We start from the raw sequence: 20,581 nt of genomic DNA, 5'->3' as shown, positions 1-20,581 counted from the left end.
ATTAAACTGGTGGTCAGAACCTGGTTTTATATCTCGGCTAAGGAGCTAAATAATTTATTGAAAAACTAAACACGTTCAGTCAACACAAAACTTGCATCATCAGTGGCCTGACACTAGAAAATGTCCCCAGACAGGAGTAAAACACTTTATAGTGGAGTTATGACCAATCTGATCCAATTTTAATATCAGGATTGCAGATGATATTATTTTTTATTAGCCATGCGCCACCCACAGAATCAGACTCCATGGTACATTGTTGGTGCAGGTCAAATTTTGGCTAATTTTACTTTGCAGTATGAATGAGCTAGTATGAGATTCTCTTTAATCTTAAATAAAAATACAATAGTTTTAATGAATCGCTGTATTTATACAAAAACGAAATCTGTAATCTTTCCTCAGGTAATTTTGTTTTTAATTCTCAAAAGAAACTACAATAAGTGATACAACAGTGATTCAAGGGTAAAGATAGTTCATAAGCCAGAACCCCTAAACATGGAAGAAAGTAAAAAAACTAAAAACGATGAAAAAGCAACAAATTTACAAGTGTTCAAGTCTAAGACCTAAATAAAGGTAATTAAAAGAACAGTATAGAAAATAAAACAACTTAATAATGATATAAATTGTGAGACTATTTAATGCTTTTTAAGTACCTGCAGATACCCTAGTTTTCTTAAAATTTGATTATGCCACACCACTACAATAAACAACTCGCAATGTGCAAGTAAAAGCATTCTGCATTAAAAACTGTCAGTATTTGTAGATATTTACTTTCAGATATCAAATTGACAAACAAAACATCCTGGATCTTGGAATGTCAACTTTGTACTGGTTAACCTGCAGAGCTATTTTCCATGCTCACAGCCCTGGATAAGGGCCGCCAGTACTTTTCCTTCAGCAAGTTAAAAAGACAAGTCTTCTAAATATTATTTTTACTTTTAAAAAGATTTCCTACAAAAAATGAAAAAACAACTTACCAAGAGGAGGGACGTCTGTCTGGTGAGCTGGATAGAGAGCGCCTGCAGTATCGTGATGAGGAGCTGCGGGAGCCGGAGTGGGACCGAGAGCGGGAGCGAGACCCACTGCCGGTCCAGCAGAACGGTCGGCCAGGTGACAGGAGAAGGGAAGACGGTGGGGAGACAGATCCTCGTGAAGGGGAGCAAGTGGATGGTGGGGAACAAGAGGGAGACTGGGGAGAGCAATCAAAGAGTAGGTCCAGAGGGGTGCCCTCCCATGGAAAGACGAAGCAACTCTCACAACCCTCGTTCAGCTCCAGCTCGTCATGGAAGGACAGAAACCCTGGGTGCAGGTAGCTGGAACCGGATAGCCTCTGGGGGTAAAAGTCATTCTCTCCCCCCTCAGGGGACTGGGGGGTTGTAGGCTTGTTTGGTTTACTGCTTTTATCTCTCTCCTGCTCACCCTGAGTATAGAGGGCTTGTAGGGGAGGGCCAAAGTGCTTGTTGAGTTCTGCTCTGATTTCCTGGTCACACAGGGGCTTCCGGTTGATGGGAGAAAGTTGCAGTTGGTCCCTAATAGCAGTTGCCCCCTGTGTGAGGATCTGTGTGGTTTGCGGAAGGGTACACTCCCCTAAGTCCCTGACATGGCAAGTGTCTCCATTCACAGGGACAAAATTCTGCTCTTTAGTCAAATGACTAAGTGAGGATAATGATGTAGAACAAGAAGATGATAAAAGCGATATTGACATGGCTGAGTCCATACATTCGATGAGCCTGTTCTCCACCTTGCCAGTGGAGGTTGCACCTGGGGTGAATGTCATTTCCATAGATGCAGCCATGGAAACAGTGGCTTTGCCCCCATCCTTCTTACCAGCAGCCAATGCCTGGCAATAGTCATGGTCGCTGTGGCCATCCCGCCCAGTGGCCCGCTTATTGTTGCCTGTGCTGAAGTGCCCCTCGAGGCCCCCCCCCAGCACACATTGAGCAATGGCGTAAGGGAGGGCGGTGGATGCTTTGCTTAGCTGCGCATAGAGCTCAGTCTGTTCGGGACCCTTTCTAGCAGGGCCCCCGGCTGAGGCACCTGGGGCCGGGGCCAAAGCGCCGGCACCCAACTCACTCAGCCTGGCTCTTTTGCACGTCAAGGCCGAGGAGCAACACGAGGACAACTTAGTTTTCAGAGATGCTTTGAAAGGATTCTCTTGACTGGCTTTGTGTGGGGGCGTGGTAGGTGGTGTCAGACCTGAGCGGGCAAGAAAGACAGACAGAGTGGTTGGGTGGGTGTAATGAAATGCAAATCAAATTATAATCCTCACAAGGCACCAAGAATCCCCCCACCTCCCTCCGTTCATCCTTCACTCATCTATAAACTCCCAGGTCAGTTTATGGACAGTGGACACAGATACATGTCTGATTAAAATATTCACTTTCACTTGGTCTAATCCTATTTTATTGCAATCTTGACAGATTAATGTAATGCTCGGTGTAACTTAATATGGATGTCTTGCCATTCTCCTTGTCTCCGACCTTGAAAATATCCATTTTCATGAAAAAAAAAAAACAATCCTCCCCAGAAGAAATTTAATGCATCTAATGGAAAATATAAAAAAGCCCATACAAAAGTCATAGAAGTCAAAATTATCCCTCAGTAAAATGATGTTACACATGTTTCAAGATTATCCTTCAACACAGTTTGGAGGACAATGAACATCTCTTTCTTTTATGCACAGTTTGGCATTCTTGGAGATGTCCAAATGGCAAGATGCTATGTCACTGAAGCAATTGAAGAAGTGATGGTTGGGTTGACATTCTTTTCTACTGCTTATACCCAACATTCCCCCATCACTCCTCTTTTCTTCCTACAGATTTACAACCAGGCAGATGGCAGTTATATGAGAAGTCCTGAGATGAGCCCACTTTATAGCTTTGTTACTGCACTCGCACAAACAGACACTGCCATCACTTTCATTCTCCTCATTCCCGCCTCCTTTTTTAGTCTCCTTCGTTCCCCAACTCAGTATTTTCCGTCTTCCTTGTGTCTGCCATCTTCCGCTGGATCAAACTCCATTTCCCTCCATTCTCTGTCATTCTTCATCTTCCCCTGTTTCTGTCTCACACAGAACAAATGTGCCCACACACACAGGCGCACTTGTCACTAACAGACTCTCAATGGAGTCAAACTCAGGCACTTTGAAACACCTACACTCTCTCCACCCCTCTTTGTTTGCCATTCCTATAACGCACGCCCTTCTTCCCCTGCCAGTGAATCCCTATCAAATAACAGCTATTAGCATCAAATCCTGTGTTAAAACATGCACCAGTCAGATGTCTTGGTAAAGAGAAGGTAGACACCAGAGACAAAAATGAGTATGTTTCTAAAGTAACATGCTGTGTTTGGGATGCATGAGCCAAGAAACTATCAACTCCTTCAATGTCTATATATAATTTAGGACTGCAAGCATCCATGCCCTTGATAGGTCTTTCATCCTACCCCTCTATTTTGTCCAATGGAGATTGGATTCATACATGATGATCTACATAATAAAATGTTTCCCCATTCTTCACTGCATAACAGTTCAAGCTCAGTCAGTTTGGAACAACAGAATCTGTAAACCTGGGTTGAATATTTATACAATTTAAAAAAAAACTTGCATCCGTTTTCTTCTACCGCCCAACTTTTTTTATCACTTAAAATGTCCCCCAAAATGCATTAAAGTTTGTGGTTTTGACTCAAAATATAAAACAGTTTCATGATTCTGAATGCTTATGCAAGACACTGTAGGGAGAACAGAGAGTGGGCTTTAGAGAATGCCTGAAAAACTTCTGGTTCACCAATGAAGCACCATCTGTCCAAACCAATTTCTGCATAGGATCATAAACCTGGAGCCATTAGCAATAAGGTGCCAGAAATAAATCAGAGTTAGACAAATATGTGCCTCTCAGTCAAACCTGCTACTGATGGATGATCTGTGGGACACAAACACCAATCATGCAGAGAGTGGCAAGGAAATTATAGAATAAGTGAGCGAGACCGGCGAGAAAGCCGTGAATCGCAAGGATACCACAGAGCTGACGCCAACTCCAGGCTTAAAGGGTTAATCCTGAAGTAAGCTAAGCAAATAGCAACAGAGAGAGAATCTCTGTGTCATTTGATACAGTAATAAAAAAAAACACGGCATAACGGAGTAAATAAATTAGCTTGGATGATATTAGACCTCAAAACTAAGGTCCTAGGGGGGCCTTACTGCTGTTTCCTGGCCTTCAGAGTAGCTCTCTGAGAAGGGTCAAGCAAACGGGGTGACTGCAAATGTTTTTATTTGATGTGCTACATACACATCACTACATAAACTTTTTTAGTAGTTCTATTAATATTTCATCAATGCATGGTTGTCCTTCTGTGAAAGTGGAAGCATGCAGTCATCTAACCTCCATTTGATTATCTGTGACACCACCATTATCTCTATTGTGGTGGAATGCTACTCTAAATCTGAACGGCACATGTAAGAGCTTACACTTGTGCTTCACTGGGATCTACATCCATCTGTCTCATACACCAGCTAATCTCTAACTATGAAACGGGTCTCAGTAACCCTGAGCTTTCCGGACTAATGACTTTTCCTGCTAATATTCAATCTGAAAATTTGCACGGGACTTTAAAAGAGAGTCAGGTGAAGGGCTTTATTTTAATTGTGGCTATGAAACATGTGTGGAATGCAATGACCATATGACCGTATTTGGCCACGGTTCAACAGATTTGCCCACGTGCAAAGAAATTTGAGGAAATATTAACTGAGCTTGATTGCTGCCAGAGCTTAAAGACTGCCGCTCTTTCCCTCCATTTAGCTCTCCACGGGTATCACATTTGACCCTGAAAGCTTATCTACACAAAAGGGTTAAACAACACTTTAACCAAGGCCAGAAACAAAGACCTCTTGGCGGCTTTAAATTACTGTCCCCTACAAGTAGATGGTCCAATGGACACACATGAGGTAAATACAAAGTTCACTTCCCCTGCTGGTAAACGAATACTCAGAGGATCAGTATTAGAGGCTAAAGGGCAGTCCTTTTTATTTTTACTGACGTTGGATAATTCATAATTAATTAATAATTAATCTCAAATAATTGTGTGGTTGTTACTAATATAGTTTTAACGACCAGATAAAGAAATGAATGACTCCCAGCTTGGCAGCATTACTTTGATTTCATCACAACTGAATGATGCCAAACAACGCTGCCAGCAATGAGACATAAATGTCCTCTAAAAGCACAAAAGAACCCTAGACATTGGAAATGACTCCCATATCAGCCTTTTCAACAGTCTGCTTGTTGAAGAAGACGGCTTAATATATTCCACATCCATTTCAATTTCCAACTTGGTGCTGTGTTTTGCTAAATAATTTACACCCCTTGAACCTTTTTGATATTTTGACATGTTACAGTCACAAACTTCAATATATTTAAAGGGACTTTATGTGACATACCGACACAGACTAGTACACTATTTGTGAGCTAAAAGGAAACTGATACACATTTCTTTAAACAAATGTTTTTAAACCTTGACATTCAACCTCATTAACCATTCTTGAACACTTTTTCTTCAGTTACACCCGCAAGTTCTCTGAGATACGTCTCTACCTGCTTTACAAATCTAGAGACTGGAATGTTTGCTTTTCTTTTCCTAATAGCTCAAGATCAGTCGGATTGGACAGAGAACATCTGTGAACATCAGTTTGCAAGTCTTGCCGCAGGTATTCAGTTTAAGATAGATCTTGACTTTGACTGGGTTATTCTAACACAAAAAGTTAAATTTGTGTCTCCTCTGACCAGATTGTTCTTCAACATGTTTGCTGTGCACATGGCTTGTGGCAAACTGACTTTCTTTGGCTGTCTTTCAGCAATGGCTTTCTTCTTGCCACTCTTGCACAACTAAAAGTTGTCCTATTGACAGATTCTCTAACTTGTGCTGTGGATCTCTTTATCTTATTCAAGTTATCCAAGTTTGCTGCTTCCCAGGTTAGTGATCTTCTTGCCTGGCCTGTCAGTTTAGGTTGACAGTCATGTCTTGGTAGGTTTGCAGCTGTGCTATACTCTTTCTATTTTGAGGAGAAGATTGAACAGTGCCCAACTTTCTCCCTGATCCGTCTGCTGTGCTCCTTGGTTTTCATGATATTGTTTGCTCACTAATGTTCTCTAACAAACCTCTCAGGCCTTTTACTGAGATTGAATTACACATTAGATTGAATTGTACTGGATATTGTCTCTGGGTACCAAAGTTAAGATGGCTAAATACAAATTCACGCCAAAGACTCCATATTTTTATCTATAAAAAGACATTTTGAAACCATATATCATTTTGTTTCCACTTTACAGTTATGCACTACTTTGTGTTGGTCTTTCACATGAAATCCCTATAAAACATGTTAAAGTTTATGGCTGTAATGTGACGTGATGTGAAAACTTTATTGGGTTATGAATAGTTTTGCAAAGCACTTTAGAACAGGACTGCTGTATTCAAAGCAATATTATAGCTTATAAACCCTTAAGATAAAAAAAAAAATTGGGACGGTAGATTTTTGCTAATAAATCATGCAGTAATTTGAGAGCCAGTCAATGCCTGTGCCTATAAAAAGACATTTATCTCTCACCTTGAACTTTAAACTGTGTCAGAGTGATCAAAGATACAGGGGAAAGCTAGAATTAACCCATACCTATCTAAAAGATACACAGTGAGAATTAATGCTCAAATCAGTTTTTTATTTATTTAATATTTTTAGGTAGATTGGTTTTAGGTGGGCAGAAAAGGTTGCTCACCTGGGGTTCCAGCAATCTCCACGCTTAATGTGCGTTCAATGGTTTTGTTCTCAAAGGGTGATCCTTTGTGGTCACTGGAAGACAAAAAACCCCCCAATAATTTAACACCACAGATGACAGACTTTGAAGCTTTCTGTGATCTAAGAAATGGAAATGAGTCACAAAACTGCCTCAGTTTGAATTCTAATTTATAGAACTTCTTTTGGCTTTGTCTTTGTGCTCTAGTTTGTTGCTGCTTTTTAGCCTAGAACAATGTGGAAAAACTTCACACACTTACTTTGGAGACTCTGGGGTCAAAGGAAGTGGCAAGGTGGTTGGTTTGGCTGCAGAACACAGAGGAGCATGGGTAATTATTGATTTAGGTATCACAATCATGGCAGAAGAGACAAGGTCCATATTCTGCAACATTTAATCTCAAATTGGTGATACAAATACAATTGTTACTATAAAGAACACCCATCGCTGCTTCTACTGATATTATACTTTTTAAACTGACCCCATTTTAACAGTTTACTCTCTTTGGACATATATCCATATATATTAATAAACTGTTTACTCTGTGAGGCAGGATGGAGTGATGGCGTCTACACACAAACATAACGCATTCGACAACAAACAAATCATAATGGAGTAAAAAGCATACAGAGACAATGCTACAAACAAAACACGTAACACTGAGTGAGCCCCTCCCTGGATAAGAAAAATAAAAGTCATGATCACATGCACCAACAGCAGAGGAGGGGAAAAACAGAAGAAAAGAAAGGAGAGTCAAGGAAGCTTGTGCAGTTGCCCGAGGCTTTGGCCGACTTGTGCTCCAGCTAAGAGAATGTGGCTTTGGTGGCACGAAGCTAAACGGCAGCGCCCCGATATTTGAGCCTAAATGTACATTTGCAGCACGCTCAGCTCAATCAGCCAAAGGTAGTTCAAGAACTGACTTTGTAAAAATAGGATGTACAGCAGCATGACAAGGCTCACCCCTTCTCCCATTTTTTTCTCCCTAAAATGCCTCCGGGACTAGCAAAAGCATTGGCGAGCAGGCTGTTTTACTGTCATTGGTGTGTGTCATCTGTTAGATTCAAATTAGACACCAGGTTAGTTGTGAAATCAAACTTGGAAGTGGTTAGAGCAGCAGAAGGAGAAGAAAGAGCAAGAGATCATAAGGCCAGAGGTGGGGGAAGGAGGGGGGATGCAGTCATGATTACCTAACAACAGGCTGCCCTGGTCATCGGGGTGCTCGCTGAGTGCCTGTCTGTGTGGGGGCCCTTGCCCTTGTATGATGCAGGGAGGGGAGGACTCTGCAATGCTAGTATCTGGGAGGAAAGGGCTGGGTGGGGCCTGAGAAACCACCACAGCAGGGCTGCCTATGACTTGGTTATCATTATCATCAACACCACCATCCCCTTTATCATCGTGGTCAACATCCTCCCCAAAGCCTCCCTGATTTGGCCACCCCGGCTCTTGTCCAAAGCCCAAATCTAGCCCTGGATCTGGCTGACTAACCCAGCTCTGTAGGCCTAAGGTAATGGATGAAAATGGGGGTCCTGAATCAGACTCTTCAGCCTGGTTTATAAAAGTAGAGATATCTCTGACCTCCTTCGGCTGTGCCTTGAACAAACGCTTTGCTGGGCTCTTAGACCTCTTACCTGCTGATTTGCTTCTAACACTACCTGAAGGGGTGATTGAGAGTGGGCGTAGAAGGGCCAGAAACTGAGTGGGCCTCTGTTTGGTGGTGAGCAGCTGGCTAAGTAAAGGGTGTCCCGGCTTCACGTCTCTTTTCTGAATTGTCACCGTGATGTGCCTGTGCGGCACACTGCTGGCACCGCCACTGCTGCTACAGCCTTGTCTGCCAAAGCCTTGCCTAGCCTGAGTGGTGCCTGCAGCCTCACGGCAATGCTCACAGCTGTGACTCACCTCTCGGGGAGGGAGGGAATAAGAGTGCATATACCTAATGAACCTAGCGGCGGCCAGGCGGCCAACATCGCCTGGCGGCCTTCCTTCTTCATTGGGCGGCCCGTGCTCCAGTTTGGGGCGGGCATGGCCGCAGGGGTCAGTTCTGCGACCAACAGTGACAGAGGCACCCTCTGAATCCTCAACCCCGTCATCGTGAGAGCAACGCTGCCACTTCCCAGCCCCATGACCAGCCACAATACACTCGCCTGCAGCCCGGCTCTCACCTCGCTGGTGATGCTGCTGCGGCGACTGCTGCTGCTGCTGTTGAGATGGCACAGCTGACTTCTTCTTGGAGGTGGTGGACGAAGAGGAGGAAGAAGTGGAAGACAGGGAAGAGAACGAGGAGGTGGATGAAGAGGATGGCGACGAAGACGACGATGAGGCACTGAGACCCAGGCTACTCTTGTCCCTGCCACTAGGACCCCCCCAGGCGTTCTTGGCATCGCTGGCTTTGGTGTGGAGCAGGATGTCATCAGTGGCTGTTAGGTATTTGAGAAGCTCAGTGCAAGGTCGCCTCACCGGGCGGTTCTGCTGGCTGGAGCCCCCTCTCGCTTTGTTGTTCCAGGGGCTCTCCGTCTGAGCAAAACAGGAATAAAGAAAGACAGTTACTAAGTTTGTCCATTGTTATTGTTACAGACTGTTGCTGACCCACATTTTACAGTGCCTTGCAAAAGTATTTACATTCCCTGATCTTTTTACCAATTTATCACGTCACAAACACAAACTACATTGTATTTAATTCAGGTTATTTGTGACAGACATGCACAAAGAGGCACATAATTGTGCAATGGAAGAAACATGCTATGCATTTGCGTTCAAAACCCAGAGTCAATCCTTTGCAGAACCAACCTTTGCTTCAGTTACAAATACAAGTCAGAAGATTCAGCCCCATTTTTTTATAGCTCCATTCATTTGCCAGCGTGACCAGCTTCCCTACACCTGAAGAAAAAAAAACAACATCCCTACAGTATGATGCTAATCACAACTATGGCAGAGATGATGTGTTCAGGGTGATGGAACACCCTAAACTTACTTTCTCTGTTTTATATTTATACTTTACTTGGTTTCTGTAAAGCACTTTGTGATTTTTATCTGTGAAGGGTGCTATATAAATACAGCGTATTATTATTGTTTATTATAACATGTTAGTTTTACACCAAGTTCAATTTTGGTCTTCTCTGACCAAAACGCTTTCTTCAGTATGTTTGCTGTGCTCCCTACATAGCTTGTTAAAAACTGTAAATTTGACCTCTTTAAATTTTCTTTAAAAATGTACCTTCTTCTCACTTTGTGTTGGTCTATCGCATAAAATCCCAGTAAAAAAAACTTTGAAGTCTAGGGATGTAATGTGTAAAAATGTTCAATGTGTATGAATACTTCTGTAACATAGTGTACGATCAGCACTCTATTTGGCAGAAAAGAGATGGGGCCACAGCGAGACTGACAAGTGACTTAAACAACTGGAGTGCAGTAGTGGCCCACAAGTCTCTAAGGTGATGGTGGGAGGCCTTTCTGCCCATCATCCTAATTGGTGCCCGCCTCCCAAGCATCACCACGCCACACCATGTCCTCCGGGAGTCCTCATCCACTCTGCTCCAGAAACAGATGACTCAAAGGCAATAGACTCAAATAAAGAAGTTTGACTCAGTCGATGTGCGATTATAGTCCACAGATCACACACAAATTAATCTGCAATTTGTTTACCACACAATATGAACTAATGAATATGTTTATTTTTTTTACTGTTTTGCACATTTTAAGCACAAAACATTTTAGATTTTAGATATATATTTTTTGATGTTTTTATTTGTTTGCGAAGTGAAAGCAAACAGATGCTATATGTTTTTCATTTGTTAGACTCAGACATGAAAGTGAAACCAACAAAAGCTAAATTAATTTTGTGTTTCATTCTCCTCCACAACATTATAATAATTCTGCTAATTAAAATAGACTCCAAATTAGCCCCGACTTTATAGTCAAACAAAAATAAAGTGCTTTGAGATCATCTAATGACTTAGATTTTTTTTTATCCTGTCGTCGCAAGACATCAGTCTCACAAGAGTGCCTGTAGTTTTTCTTTTCTTTTTTTAACAGGCACTATACCAAAGCGTATAAGTGTAAGAACTAATGAGTCAACAGCACTGATGCCTCGCCTGGAAAGCCCAACAGCAATCAGCTTGTTTTCATTATGAGCCTGGCCCCTTGGGATAGCAGGCTGCTAAACCAGTAGCCTAACATCTTCTAAAGTGGCCATCGAAACAGAAAATATGTGAAAGGGACAGAGAGAGAGCAAAATCCACGACAGGAACAAATATGTTGTGTACAAGTCTGGAAGAGAAAAACGGCAGCAAGCCGATACTTGGATTAGATGTGTGCGTGTTTGCATATGTGTGTATGTCCCCACCTTGACGACGGCAGGTGGTGGTCTGATCCGGTGGTTGCTGCTGGCTGCATGGTTCTGTGCCTTGCCACCTGTGTATTGATTATAGCTGATCTGGGAATTTGCCGGCGCCAGAAGGAGCTTCTTCAGCTGCAAATGGACCCAAACGAGACCAGAAAAAGGGAGAGGAAGGATAAAGAGAGAGACAGAGGCAGACAGCATTTTATGCAAATGACCATTTCCCTTTCAATTACACAGCCTGGGTCCAATAAATGTGCAATCAGTAGATTGATGTTATGTTGAACAAATAAAAAAAAGATAATGTTTATGACACATTTAAAAGCCCAGATAGTTGTAAGGAGTTTATAGCATTTGACATAACAACAACAGAGTACTTTTCCTTTCTCGCCCAGAAACTGCTCTAATGTGATTGAATAAACACACCTAGGCATTTAGCTAAAGGTCATCTGGAAGGGCACGAGCATGGAATAAGATGAACTATAACATAAAATAACATAACGTTTTTGGTCAAACACATAAAAAGCTGGTCATGAGTACAAATAACAGGACAGATATTATTTCTTCATATTGAGAGGTTTGTTATTTTTCCCAAGCAGAAGCAGGTTTGAGGATTATTTAGAAAAAGACAACATGGGACCAACGTCTGACTGCACTTATTTATCTAACTACTTCACTTCTGGGCCTGTAGCAGTGTCAGCCACTGTTAGCCCGAGTCATAGAGTGCATAATAGCCACCACAGTAGCATTATTATAAAATTAGCACTGAGTGGCAAACCCTCTAGCCCATTATTTGTTCTCTTCACAGCACATATGTACAGTGAACTACAGTGATCAGATCACTAAGTGCATTTTTAACAGCTGTCCTAAGAGACAAATAACCACTTTTGGTGACCAGACATTTTAAAATGTCCTACCTGGTGTCTGAAGTGTCCTAGCAAAATGTAAATAGTGTTACCAATGGAAGAAGGAATAAAGCCTGGAAATATAAACATTTGTATTTACTCTGTTTCCAGTACTTATCCTGACCTGGAAACAACTCAATCAAATTCCTAACATTCCCAGACTATTTCAGGGCTATGTAAGAACCCTGCTATTCAAAATAATATAATAGGGAAAAGTGCACTCCAGGATGAAAACAAGCTGAAGATGGTGTTACCAAAGAAGGCTCTGGGGTGTGAGGTGAGGCGTCTGGGGAGGAGGGACAGCTCCGGTCACTGGCATTGGTCACGTCCCCATCTGCCAGGGCCTCAAACGAAGGCAGTCCGTCCTCATCCACCGGGATGCTGTCCAGGGTCTCTGTAAGCACTGCCAGCAAGTTGGCCTCATTTTCTTCATCTATCTTCTTAGAAAAGGGGGAAAAGGAAGAAGGCAGGGACAAAACAGAAAAAGACAAGAAATATAGGGCATGTTAGTCAAGAGAAGTTGCATCTATTTCTTTCTTTAGAATGGGGTAAAGGCAGCGCTTGCATACACTTTGACTTTCATTGTTAATATCTTTTGCAACAGCTGCTTTATTCTGGCAGGATTCAGAGCAACAAATCTCCCTGCGTGCATGTAGTTCAAGTGTGTCCTCATATTTTAAACATGCAGCTTACTGGACCCAAATATTATGTCCAAAAGGAAAACCTTTACTGGGACTAACTGAAAGAAGACAGGGAGGTGGTTCTGCTACAGAGATTTTTAATGCAGTAAAGGAAAGAGCAGAAGTTGTCTCTACTCTTTCTAGAAAAACAGAATTGGACAACCACCAAGATGTGTGAAAGCAGTCGTCTAATACTAAACAAACAGGATATGTTTGAAATGTCTTGACAGTTGATATTCATTCAAGTAATTTATCACCAGTGTTTCTTGAAAAAGAAAGCTTGTTATTGCCACTCTGATCTACTTTGACCAGGGGTGTTTCCAGAATGTTTCCCAGATGGGGGACCCTGATAAACATGGGTGTCTCACCAAAACTGAAAGCCAACAGAATTTAAAGCTTTTTATAATATTACCATTATGAATGGGGGTCTGGGGAATTATCATTGATGAGTGCCTTGGTATAAAGAACAAAACAAATGACATAAGCATAAATAAGTAAATAAATAATTGAACAAGTAATTAAATAAATACATAAATGTTGCCACTAGAGAATAACAGAGAAATAGGCTGGATTTCTGAAAACTCAGAAATCCACTACATTCCTGATTAGTGAATCCACCATAACAAAGTGCTCCCAGGTCTTCCAAAATCACACACTCTTAAGTGTGGAAGTTGTCACTGCTGGAAGATTACTCAAAGTTAGCCACTTTGAGAATCAGTGTTTTTTTTTTTAAAAAGGCAAAGGAAGCACAATAGTTGTAAGAGGCTTTTAAAAATTAAGTGGACTTGGGGTCATTAATTCTGGGTGCTACAACAGAGAGCAAGACTTTGGGGTCTGCTGGTCATTTTGCTTGTTCGCCATTTTTTATCTTTGAAGTTTTATTGTTTTGTACCAGGCTGCTTTGGGTATGAAAAGGAGATGTATGCTTAAGGAAATCAGTTTGTACCTTTATTGGGCAGTTTAGTCAAACTGACCCCAAGCTGACATCAGTAACATATTACTGTGAACCTCTGTCTGTCTTGGGAAATGCTGGATTTGGACATGCTGGCCCCTTTTCAAAAATCTCTGAGGTAAGGTAAGGGGCCAAGGTTCTCAAACGTTTTCAAATACAGCTGCTACTTGGCCAAAAGCCTTTAGTAGTACACAGATTTAAAAGGTAACCAAAGAGCGAAAGAAAAAATATTTAAGCACAATGATATTCACATTAAACAGAAAGTACTAAAATAAGGAATTCAGTGGAGAATATTTGAGAAATACCAGTGTATACTAAAGCAAACAACCGTGAACTAAGAAGACAAGATCATGGCTACTTCATGCTGGACTTTGGATCTGTAAATTAAACCACATCCCAACAAATGTTCCAGCTGCAAGTTTGGAAAACCAGTGGAATTGCTAATTGTTGTGCTCAGTGATATGCTAACTACTGTTAGCAATACCAGCTAATAACAATTTAATTCAATTCAAATTTAAAAATACTCCCAAAGGGAAATTAAATGTTGCTGTAGTTCATCTGCAATAATGGTAAGAAGAAGAAGAATATTATGCAACAATGTTGTTTTTTGCATTTTATGTATTTAAACATCAAAGAAACAACAGTTATGCCAGAAAATATTTTACAGTACTATTTGTGTGAATGATTTAAGGACATACATACTGCCAGAAGTGCAAATAAACAGTTCACGATTTCTGTTATTACTACATTTTACACTCAAAATAGCCATGTTGGATTTTGAAATCGGTGTTGGAGAGAAACAATCCAACTTTCCTACTCTGAACTCGAGTTCAGGGGAATTTCTGTCTATTTTTTTAACTTGGAACAAGACAACTTTGACTTATTAGGGAAAATTTAAAGTGCAATGAACCACATTTCTCAATCAATCAGTTTCAATGGATATCATTTGTGTTTTGTTTATGTCTTTTTGGAAAAGCACAAAAACTGAAAAAGTCCCTGTCTTGTTGTATTACTCATTTACAATGTCTATCAGTTTGGTGACAGTTGAAAACCTTATAATTTGCTGAAGTAGTCCTTGTTATGGTTAAAAACTGGGAATGCACACAAAGACTGATATTTGCAGTAAGTAGTGCTAATCCCTTATATAAGATGCTAAAGACAGCTTAAAATGTCAATTCCAAATATTTTACATGAGTCTGTTTAAAATAAGTTAATCTCATGGTGGGATCCTGCTTGTCCTACTATAAATAATAATTACTGAAAGGCTAGAAATAAGCAATTTCAATGCTGTTAATTAGAGTTCTTAAAGTTAAATTCGAATAGGCTAAAACTGGTATTGACAGATTATAATAATGTCTGGCTTGCACTGGACCAAAGGAGTGGGGTGGACGGGGGTGGTGTTCGCTTAGAGATTCATATTGATGGCTACTGCTCCCCTACACCCATCCGCCCGGTGCAACTGACTTTAACATCTAACATCAGTTTAATTTTTCAGCTTAGATTGATGAACTGATTAATTTGAAACTGACTCTTATCAGAGTGCATGGAGACTAATAAAAACAAGAGAAAATGTGCAAATGCAGTTTCCGATTAAGAAGGACATGAGTGGAGCTTGTTTGAAAGTAGGGTCAGTGTGTTCACGTGCGTGCATTGCCCTGTGCTGTTTTTAACGAGTGCAAATTTCCGGGCCACAAAAGCCCGTGCGGGGGACCTCAAGAGGGTGGAAAGACACACAGTAATTTTGCCGTGGGACTTTCTGTTGTCAGCCGTACAGGAACAAATCCCTTTTTGCAGGATTATCGTCACTTGTGACGATTTGTAGCCATTGTTACGCCACGGGGAAAGGTTGGGCAGCAGCTTCTCAGACACAAAATTTCAACCTTACAAAGCTGCACTAATACAAAGGTACATGTACTAATAAGAAGCCAGGCTAAATTAGACACACATCTTTCCTGTTCTCTGAGCTACTCAAGATTATTATTCAGAAGCTCATTGAGCAAATCTTCTAACAACATAAACAGTCAGTTATTATTAAAAAATGATAGAGAGGACATATTTCACAGAGATAACACGGTATACTGGGGCCATGCTGCATTGGCAGGCTAATGCCTTGCAGGAAATTGCTCTGTATGAGGTGGCATGCTGTTTAATTACTTGCAAGAAGCTTTAAAATCCACTGTGCCGGAACGTAGTGCTACTGAAGCGCTCACCGTTTCTCCCGCTTCCCAAATCATTTCCTGAGCACTAAGCGAGCTGGTATTACCTGCTGATATGGCTCAGGCCTCGGCTTAGTCCAGACATCCTAGCGCGAGAAATAAAAATTTAGGATCATTTTAGATGATCACAAATGGGTCTTTGATGAGCCAGCCATCTGTTTAGCCCATACTCATCAACCATCCAATCAACTGTGTATTTAGGTGCAGCTTTATCCACCTCTTTCATCCTACTTAAACCTATAAATTTGCATTCTACAAAAGAAATTGCAGTCCCATCAAAGGCTTCGCTGCGTATCCTTCAGTATGTCATGCTTTAAGAAGGAGTTGGGTAATTTTTAGAGGTTGTGGCTGGCTCAAATGTTTCTTTGAGCTCAGTCCTGTTTGAAAAACCTCCACCAAATTTGCAGGCTCCCACAGGCGGCATGTATCCCCGAAAGATAACTCGGAAAGGACTCTCATATTCTGAGAGACACACTTGTAAAAAGCCTGAGTCGTGATGATCAGGCAGCAGCCCGCTCGCTTTTGCTCTCATGGAGGCACTTGCGGGGCAAAGTGGGGATTTGAGAAACTGGTGTAAGGAGCAAACCACAGTGATAGTTTCTACCCAAGAGAGAAAATGATCTAATACCTATGTCCAGGCGGGCAAGCTTTTCCATAGCAGCTTAGGGACCACAACGAACAGTTTCAAACCAAACTCCATCTGCCACCAATAACTAATCTGCTTCTTTCGCATTAGTTAAAAGAAGTTGTGTGCTGTTGGCCCTCAGTAAAATGACGGAATAACATGCTAACCAGCTGACATCCATTCATATTGATCACTACAGCAGCAGCTGCTGAGAGGAAAAGAGGAAAGGACAAACAAAGAGCGGAGAGGGAAAAATTGTCTCTGTGGAAGCACTTTCTTGGCCATCTCAGCTTAATGGAGCTTACAGAATTAAAGAGATCTTAACAATCCCGGGCTAATTGTGGGATCACTATATATTAACCCTGCTCCAATTCTAAAGGGTGCCATTTTGAGGTAGTTTTACTCCAAATGCCTCAATTAGCCATAAAACACCCTGGCAAGAGCTGGGAAAAAAACGTCAACCCCCTCCACCACCACCCAACATTCCCCATCAGAGAGAAAAGAAAGCCAACCCTAGTTTGTTCATTATTAGGTGAGACCCTTTTGTTATCTGGCAGGCTGTCTTTGAGATTGCCCTTGCCTTTTACTCTTTATTAGGTCCTACAGTGCAGCATTGTGTCTTAGGAGATACTATTCATACAGCTGATAACATAAGGTGAAGGTGATGTTTTGAATGCACACTCGCTTTCTGAACACTGAGATAAATAGCAAAATTACATTTACTTTTCATGCTTTTGGGGATTCCAAGCTCTGGAGCAAATTCAGAGTTTATCTACCATTTATGCATTAAAAAAGTGCAAAACGATACCAAATGTTGCTGAGTGCACACACCCTTTTGTTATCTTCGAGTGAGATGCAGAACATGTGACAGATATGGCTATGATGGGACAGTAAAGAATCTCCCTGATGTTTATCGTCACTTCTTCAGTTATGCATTGCCTTGGCAAAGTCTATATACTTCTTTTTTTTACATTTTGGTCTTGCTACAACTTCAGTATGTTTTTTGGGGAATTTTGTGTGATAGACCCAAAGAAAGAAACCACATGGTAACTCTGAAGGAGCTGTAGAGATCCACAGCTCAGATGGGAGAATCTGTTCAAATGATAACTAAAAGCCATGTACTCTATAAATTAATGCCTTTATGAAAGATTTGAAAAAAGAAAGCTGTTGTTGAAAGTAAACCCATTCACAGTCTGCCTTACGACACAGAAAACTGACACTACATCATCATCATGCTGTGGGGATGTTTCCATTCAGGGACAGGACAGTTGGGCAGTTGATGGTAAATGGACGGAACCAGGGGCAGACTGGGACAATAATCCAGGCCTGGAATTTGATACCATACGAGCTTTGTGTCTTAAGAGATACTAAGACACCACCAGCGAATTAACACAAACCACCAGTACTGAGATAAATTGAGCACAATTTCAATGAACGTCTGCACACGTCATCAACTATATATCTATTTCTGGTGTGGTGGAATATTATGTACTCAAATCACAGAAACTGAATTTATGTTTGGTTATAGTATGCCATTTATAAACCCTTTTAAACCCACTAGGAATATGACAGTCAATCATGGTATTATACAACAAATGATTTGGAATTATTCTTTGATATGTCTGATTGGATAAATCCAAATCCTTGGAGTGAGGACGGGAAAAATAATCAAATGGCTTATCTTGACTTTCATGACTTTCGCTGTCCTTGTCTTTCCCCATCACTATCTCTTTCTTCTTTAGTACTTCTGACTGCTCTTCAAAATTAAATTAACATTTTAAATAATCTACGCTTATAAAGTTAATTGTATACAGATCGTCATGAGTGAGGCACAAAGTATTATAAAAGTGTACCCCGCTGGTGTGTTTTGTGCTCTTAAATTGTACCTGAAGGTTCCTGCTCTGACTCCTTACTGCTGCTGTCCACCACCTCCATGACAGCAGGAGCTCTTGCAGCACTAGTGCTGCTCACTGTACTGACACTGCTTTTTTATCACCTTTGTAAAGAAAATTCAAAATCCACCCATTATCTCATCTATTCTAATTCACTAATTGACTATTTTTATGCATTGGCTATATTCATTTAACAACAAATATTTTCTTAAATTGAATGGGATTTTACATGGTTAAATAAAAGTTTAAATACAATAACGGTTTTCAAAATTTATATTATTTATTAGTTGAGTTTATGAAGGGAACACTAAATCTGAATTCACATTTTAGAATTAAACAAATGTTTTTTCGAGATCTTTTTCGTTAAACATATTTTAAAATTTGCTGTACCTTTAAAATGTTTTATTAAGTCAATTGTTGCCCCCTTGGTTCCTCAAAGTGGAATTAACCTCCCTATTAAGCTAGTTATGTTGGATTGGCTATGCCAGCGTTTTCACTCTTCACAACTAGTGTTTAGTCTTATCTGCTCCCTTTCCAAAATTGTTAATTTAGCGCATTTTGCAGCATCAGTGGTCAGTGACTTTTTCCTGTTTAGCCTCTCCCTTTCTGCTTCTCCTTTCCTTTTCAACTGTCTCTCTTGCTCTATTTTCCATAGTCTGCTGGGGTCGGGAGCGCAACCTAGTTGTCTTTGCACTGCTGTGTCAGACAGCCTCAGAAAAAGTAAGGAGAGTGTTAGGGGGGGTGTCTGTCTTTTTCCTATCGCTACTGCAGGCCTGCTACTGCAGGCCACCCGAAAATGTCCCAGTGCTCCTGATGGCCAGTCCGCCCCTGGACAGAACCAAATACAAGGGAATACAAGAAGAACTGTTGAGAGGTTGCAAAATACTTGATTTTAGGTTAAAAGTTCAATTTCTGCAGAGCAATGACCGTAAACATAGAGCCAAAACAACAGTGGGCACTGTACATTTTTAATTAGCCGCAAATTTGTGCAACAGGGATAAATTCATGCCTTGCAAACGACCTTGCTTTCCATGCTCTTAGTTCTATTTCAGCTGCTTCTTGTTACTTCAGATTTCAAAAATTAAAAGGTTAAACAACAAGCAAGACCTTCCAATTAGAGCACAATCAAAAATTCTGGGGAGGGGGGTCATATATGTGTATGGCTAGTAGGGCACAAGTATCAAGTCATCACATCTTTACTCTGCCAAGAAAAGCAGCCCTGGATTTGATAAACAAATAATGTCATTCTGTGTTATTACCCTCAGCCCCCTGATTTCAGAGGAAATAAATCAACGTCAGACGTGCTGTTAAAGCGTTAGTCAGGCCTGACACGTCGGCCGGTCACACAGGCACAACATATGGTAGTGAGGAAGGAGGGAGGAGATGGAAGGAGGGAGGGAGGGGGTGAGGTATGGCATGATGCGTGGCGGGGAGACAAATCATGGCAGCCGCCAGAGACGTCTGGTCATTTAGCATGAGCTTACTGAGATGGAAAGAGGGTGATTATGGCCTATACAGAGCGATGAAACCATACATAACACTGTTAAGTTTTCCTCTGAGTGTGTGTGTGTGTGTGTGTGTGCGCGCGTGTGTGTGTGTGTGTGTGGGGTGTGGTGAGAACTGTGAATGGCTCACAAGATGTAGCAGTGTCCTGAAGGCTCTAGGCAGTTTCTTTGTGACGCTAAAGCCAATAGAGAATCTCATTATTTAAAAATAATTTCCTAAATAAATGATCCTATGGATGGGATCTACATGTTCTGGACACACCAGTCACAGCACTCTAAGGAAAACGGGTGTATTTGCATTGACAGAATGGATAACCTTCATGGAAATAGTCACTGGCTTTCAAGTGATGGTGTTTAGATGTAGATCTTCCCCAGAATAAATCTTTAATGCAACTAATGCTACCTTTAACCTGCTGCTGAGTACTTCTGTGTTTAACTGTGTCTCTTTTCTGGCCAAAGCTATTGACATATAACTATTATTTCAGTTAAATTTGTGTGTTCTCTTTGTTTTCCCTACCCATAGAAAGTACTGCTTCCTCAGTGTACTACATGCTCATTTAGTAGGAGTCAATGACTTTATGCAGTCTGCTGGATTTCCTTTTAACCAAATTAAATAATAAAGGGAATTTGACTAGATTGTTTGGAATGTGTGTGACTTGGAATCAGTCTATATGATCCGAATGAAGACTTTCTTTTT

The 20,581-nt window shown here is 41.1% G+C and overlaps 1 protein-coding gene across 5 annotated transcripts in view; it reads right to left on the bottom strand.

Annotated features, from left to right (window-relative positions):
- Positions 1-20,581, bottom strand: part of ppargc1a (peroxisome proliferator-activated receptor gamma, coactivator 1 alpha) — a 52,731-nt gene that overhangs the window by 15,385 nt on the left and 16,765 nt on the right. For 2 of the 5 annotated variants that reach the window (XM_047385980.1, XM_047385982.1), the window contains exons 3-7: positions 12,269-12,454; positions 11,116-11,241; positions 8,707-9,287; positions 6,762-6,835; positions 975-2,193 (exon numbers count right to left, since the gene is read on the bottom strand). In XM_047385980.1, coding sequence (XP_047241936.1) covers positions 975-2,193; positions 6,762-6,835; positions 8,707-9,287; positions 11,116-11,241; positions 12,269-12,454 — 2,186 coding nt within the window. Of the gene's footprint in view, positions 1-974; positions 2,194-6,761; positions 6,836-7,038; positions 7,085-8,706; positions 9,288-11,115; positions 11,242-12,268; positions 12,455-20,581 lie in introns of all 5 variants that reach the window. The other 3 variants (XM_047385983.1, XM_047385984.1, XM_047385981.1) reach the window with 3 other exon arrangements.

This window comes from Girardinichthys multiradiatus, chromosome 14, assembly GCF_021462225.1.
Source record: "Girardinichthys multiradiatus isolate DD_20200921_A chromosome 14, DD_fGirMul_XY1, whole genome shotgun sequence".
Taxonomy (NCBI): Eukaryota; Metazoa; Chordata; class Actinopteri; order Cyprinodontiformes; family Goodeidae; genus Girardinichthys; species Girardinichthys multiradiatus.
Note: the sequence above shows the minus strand (reverse complement) of the source record. Positions and strands in the feature narration are given on the sequence as shown.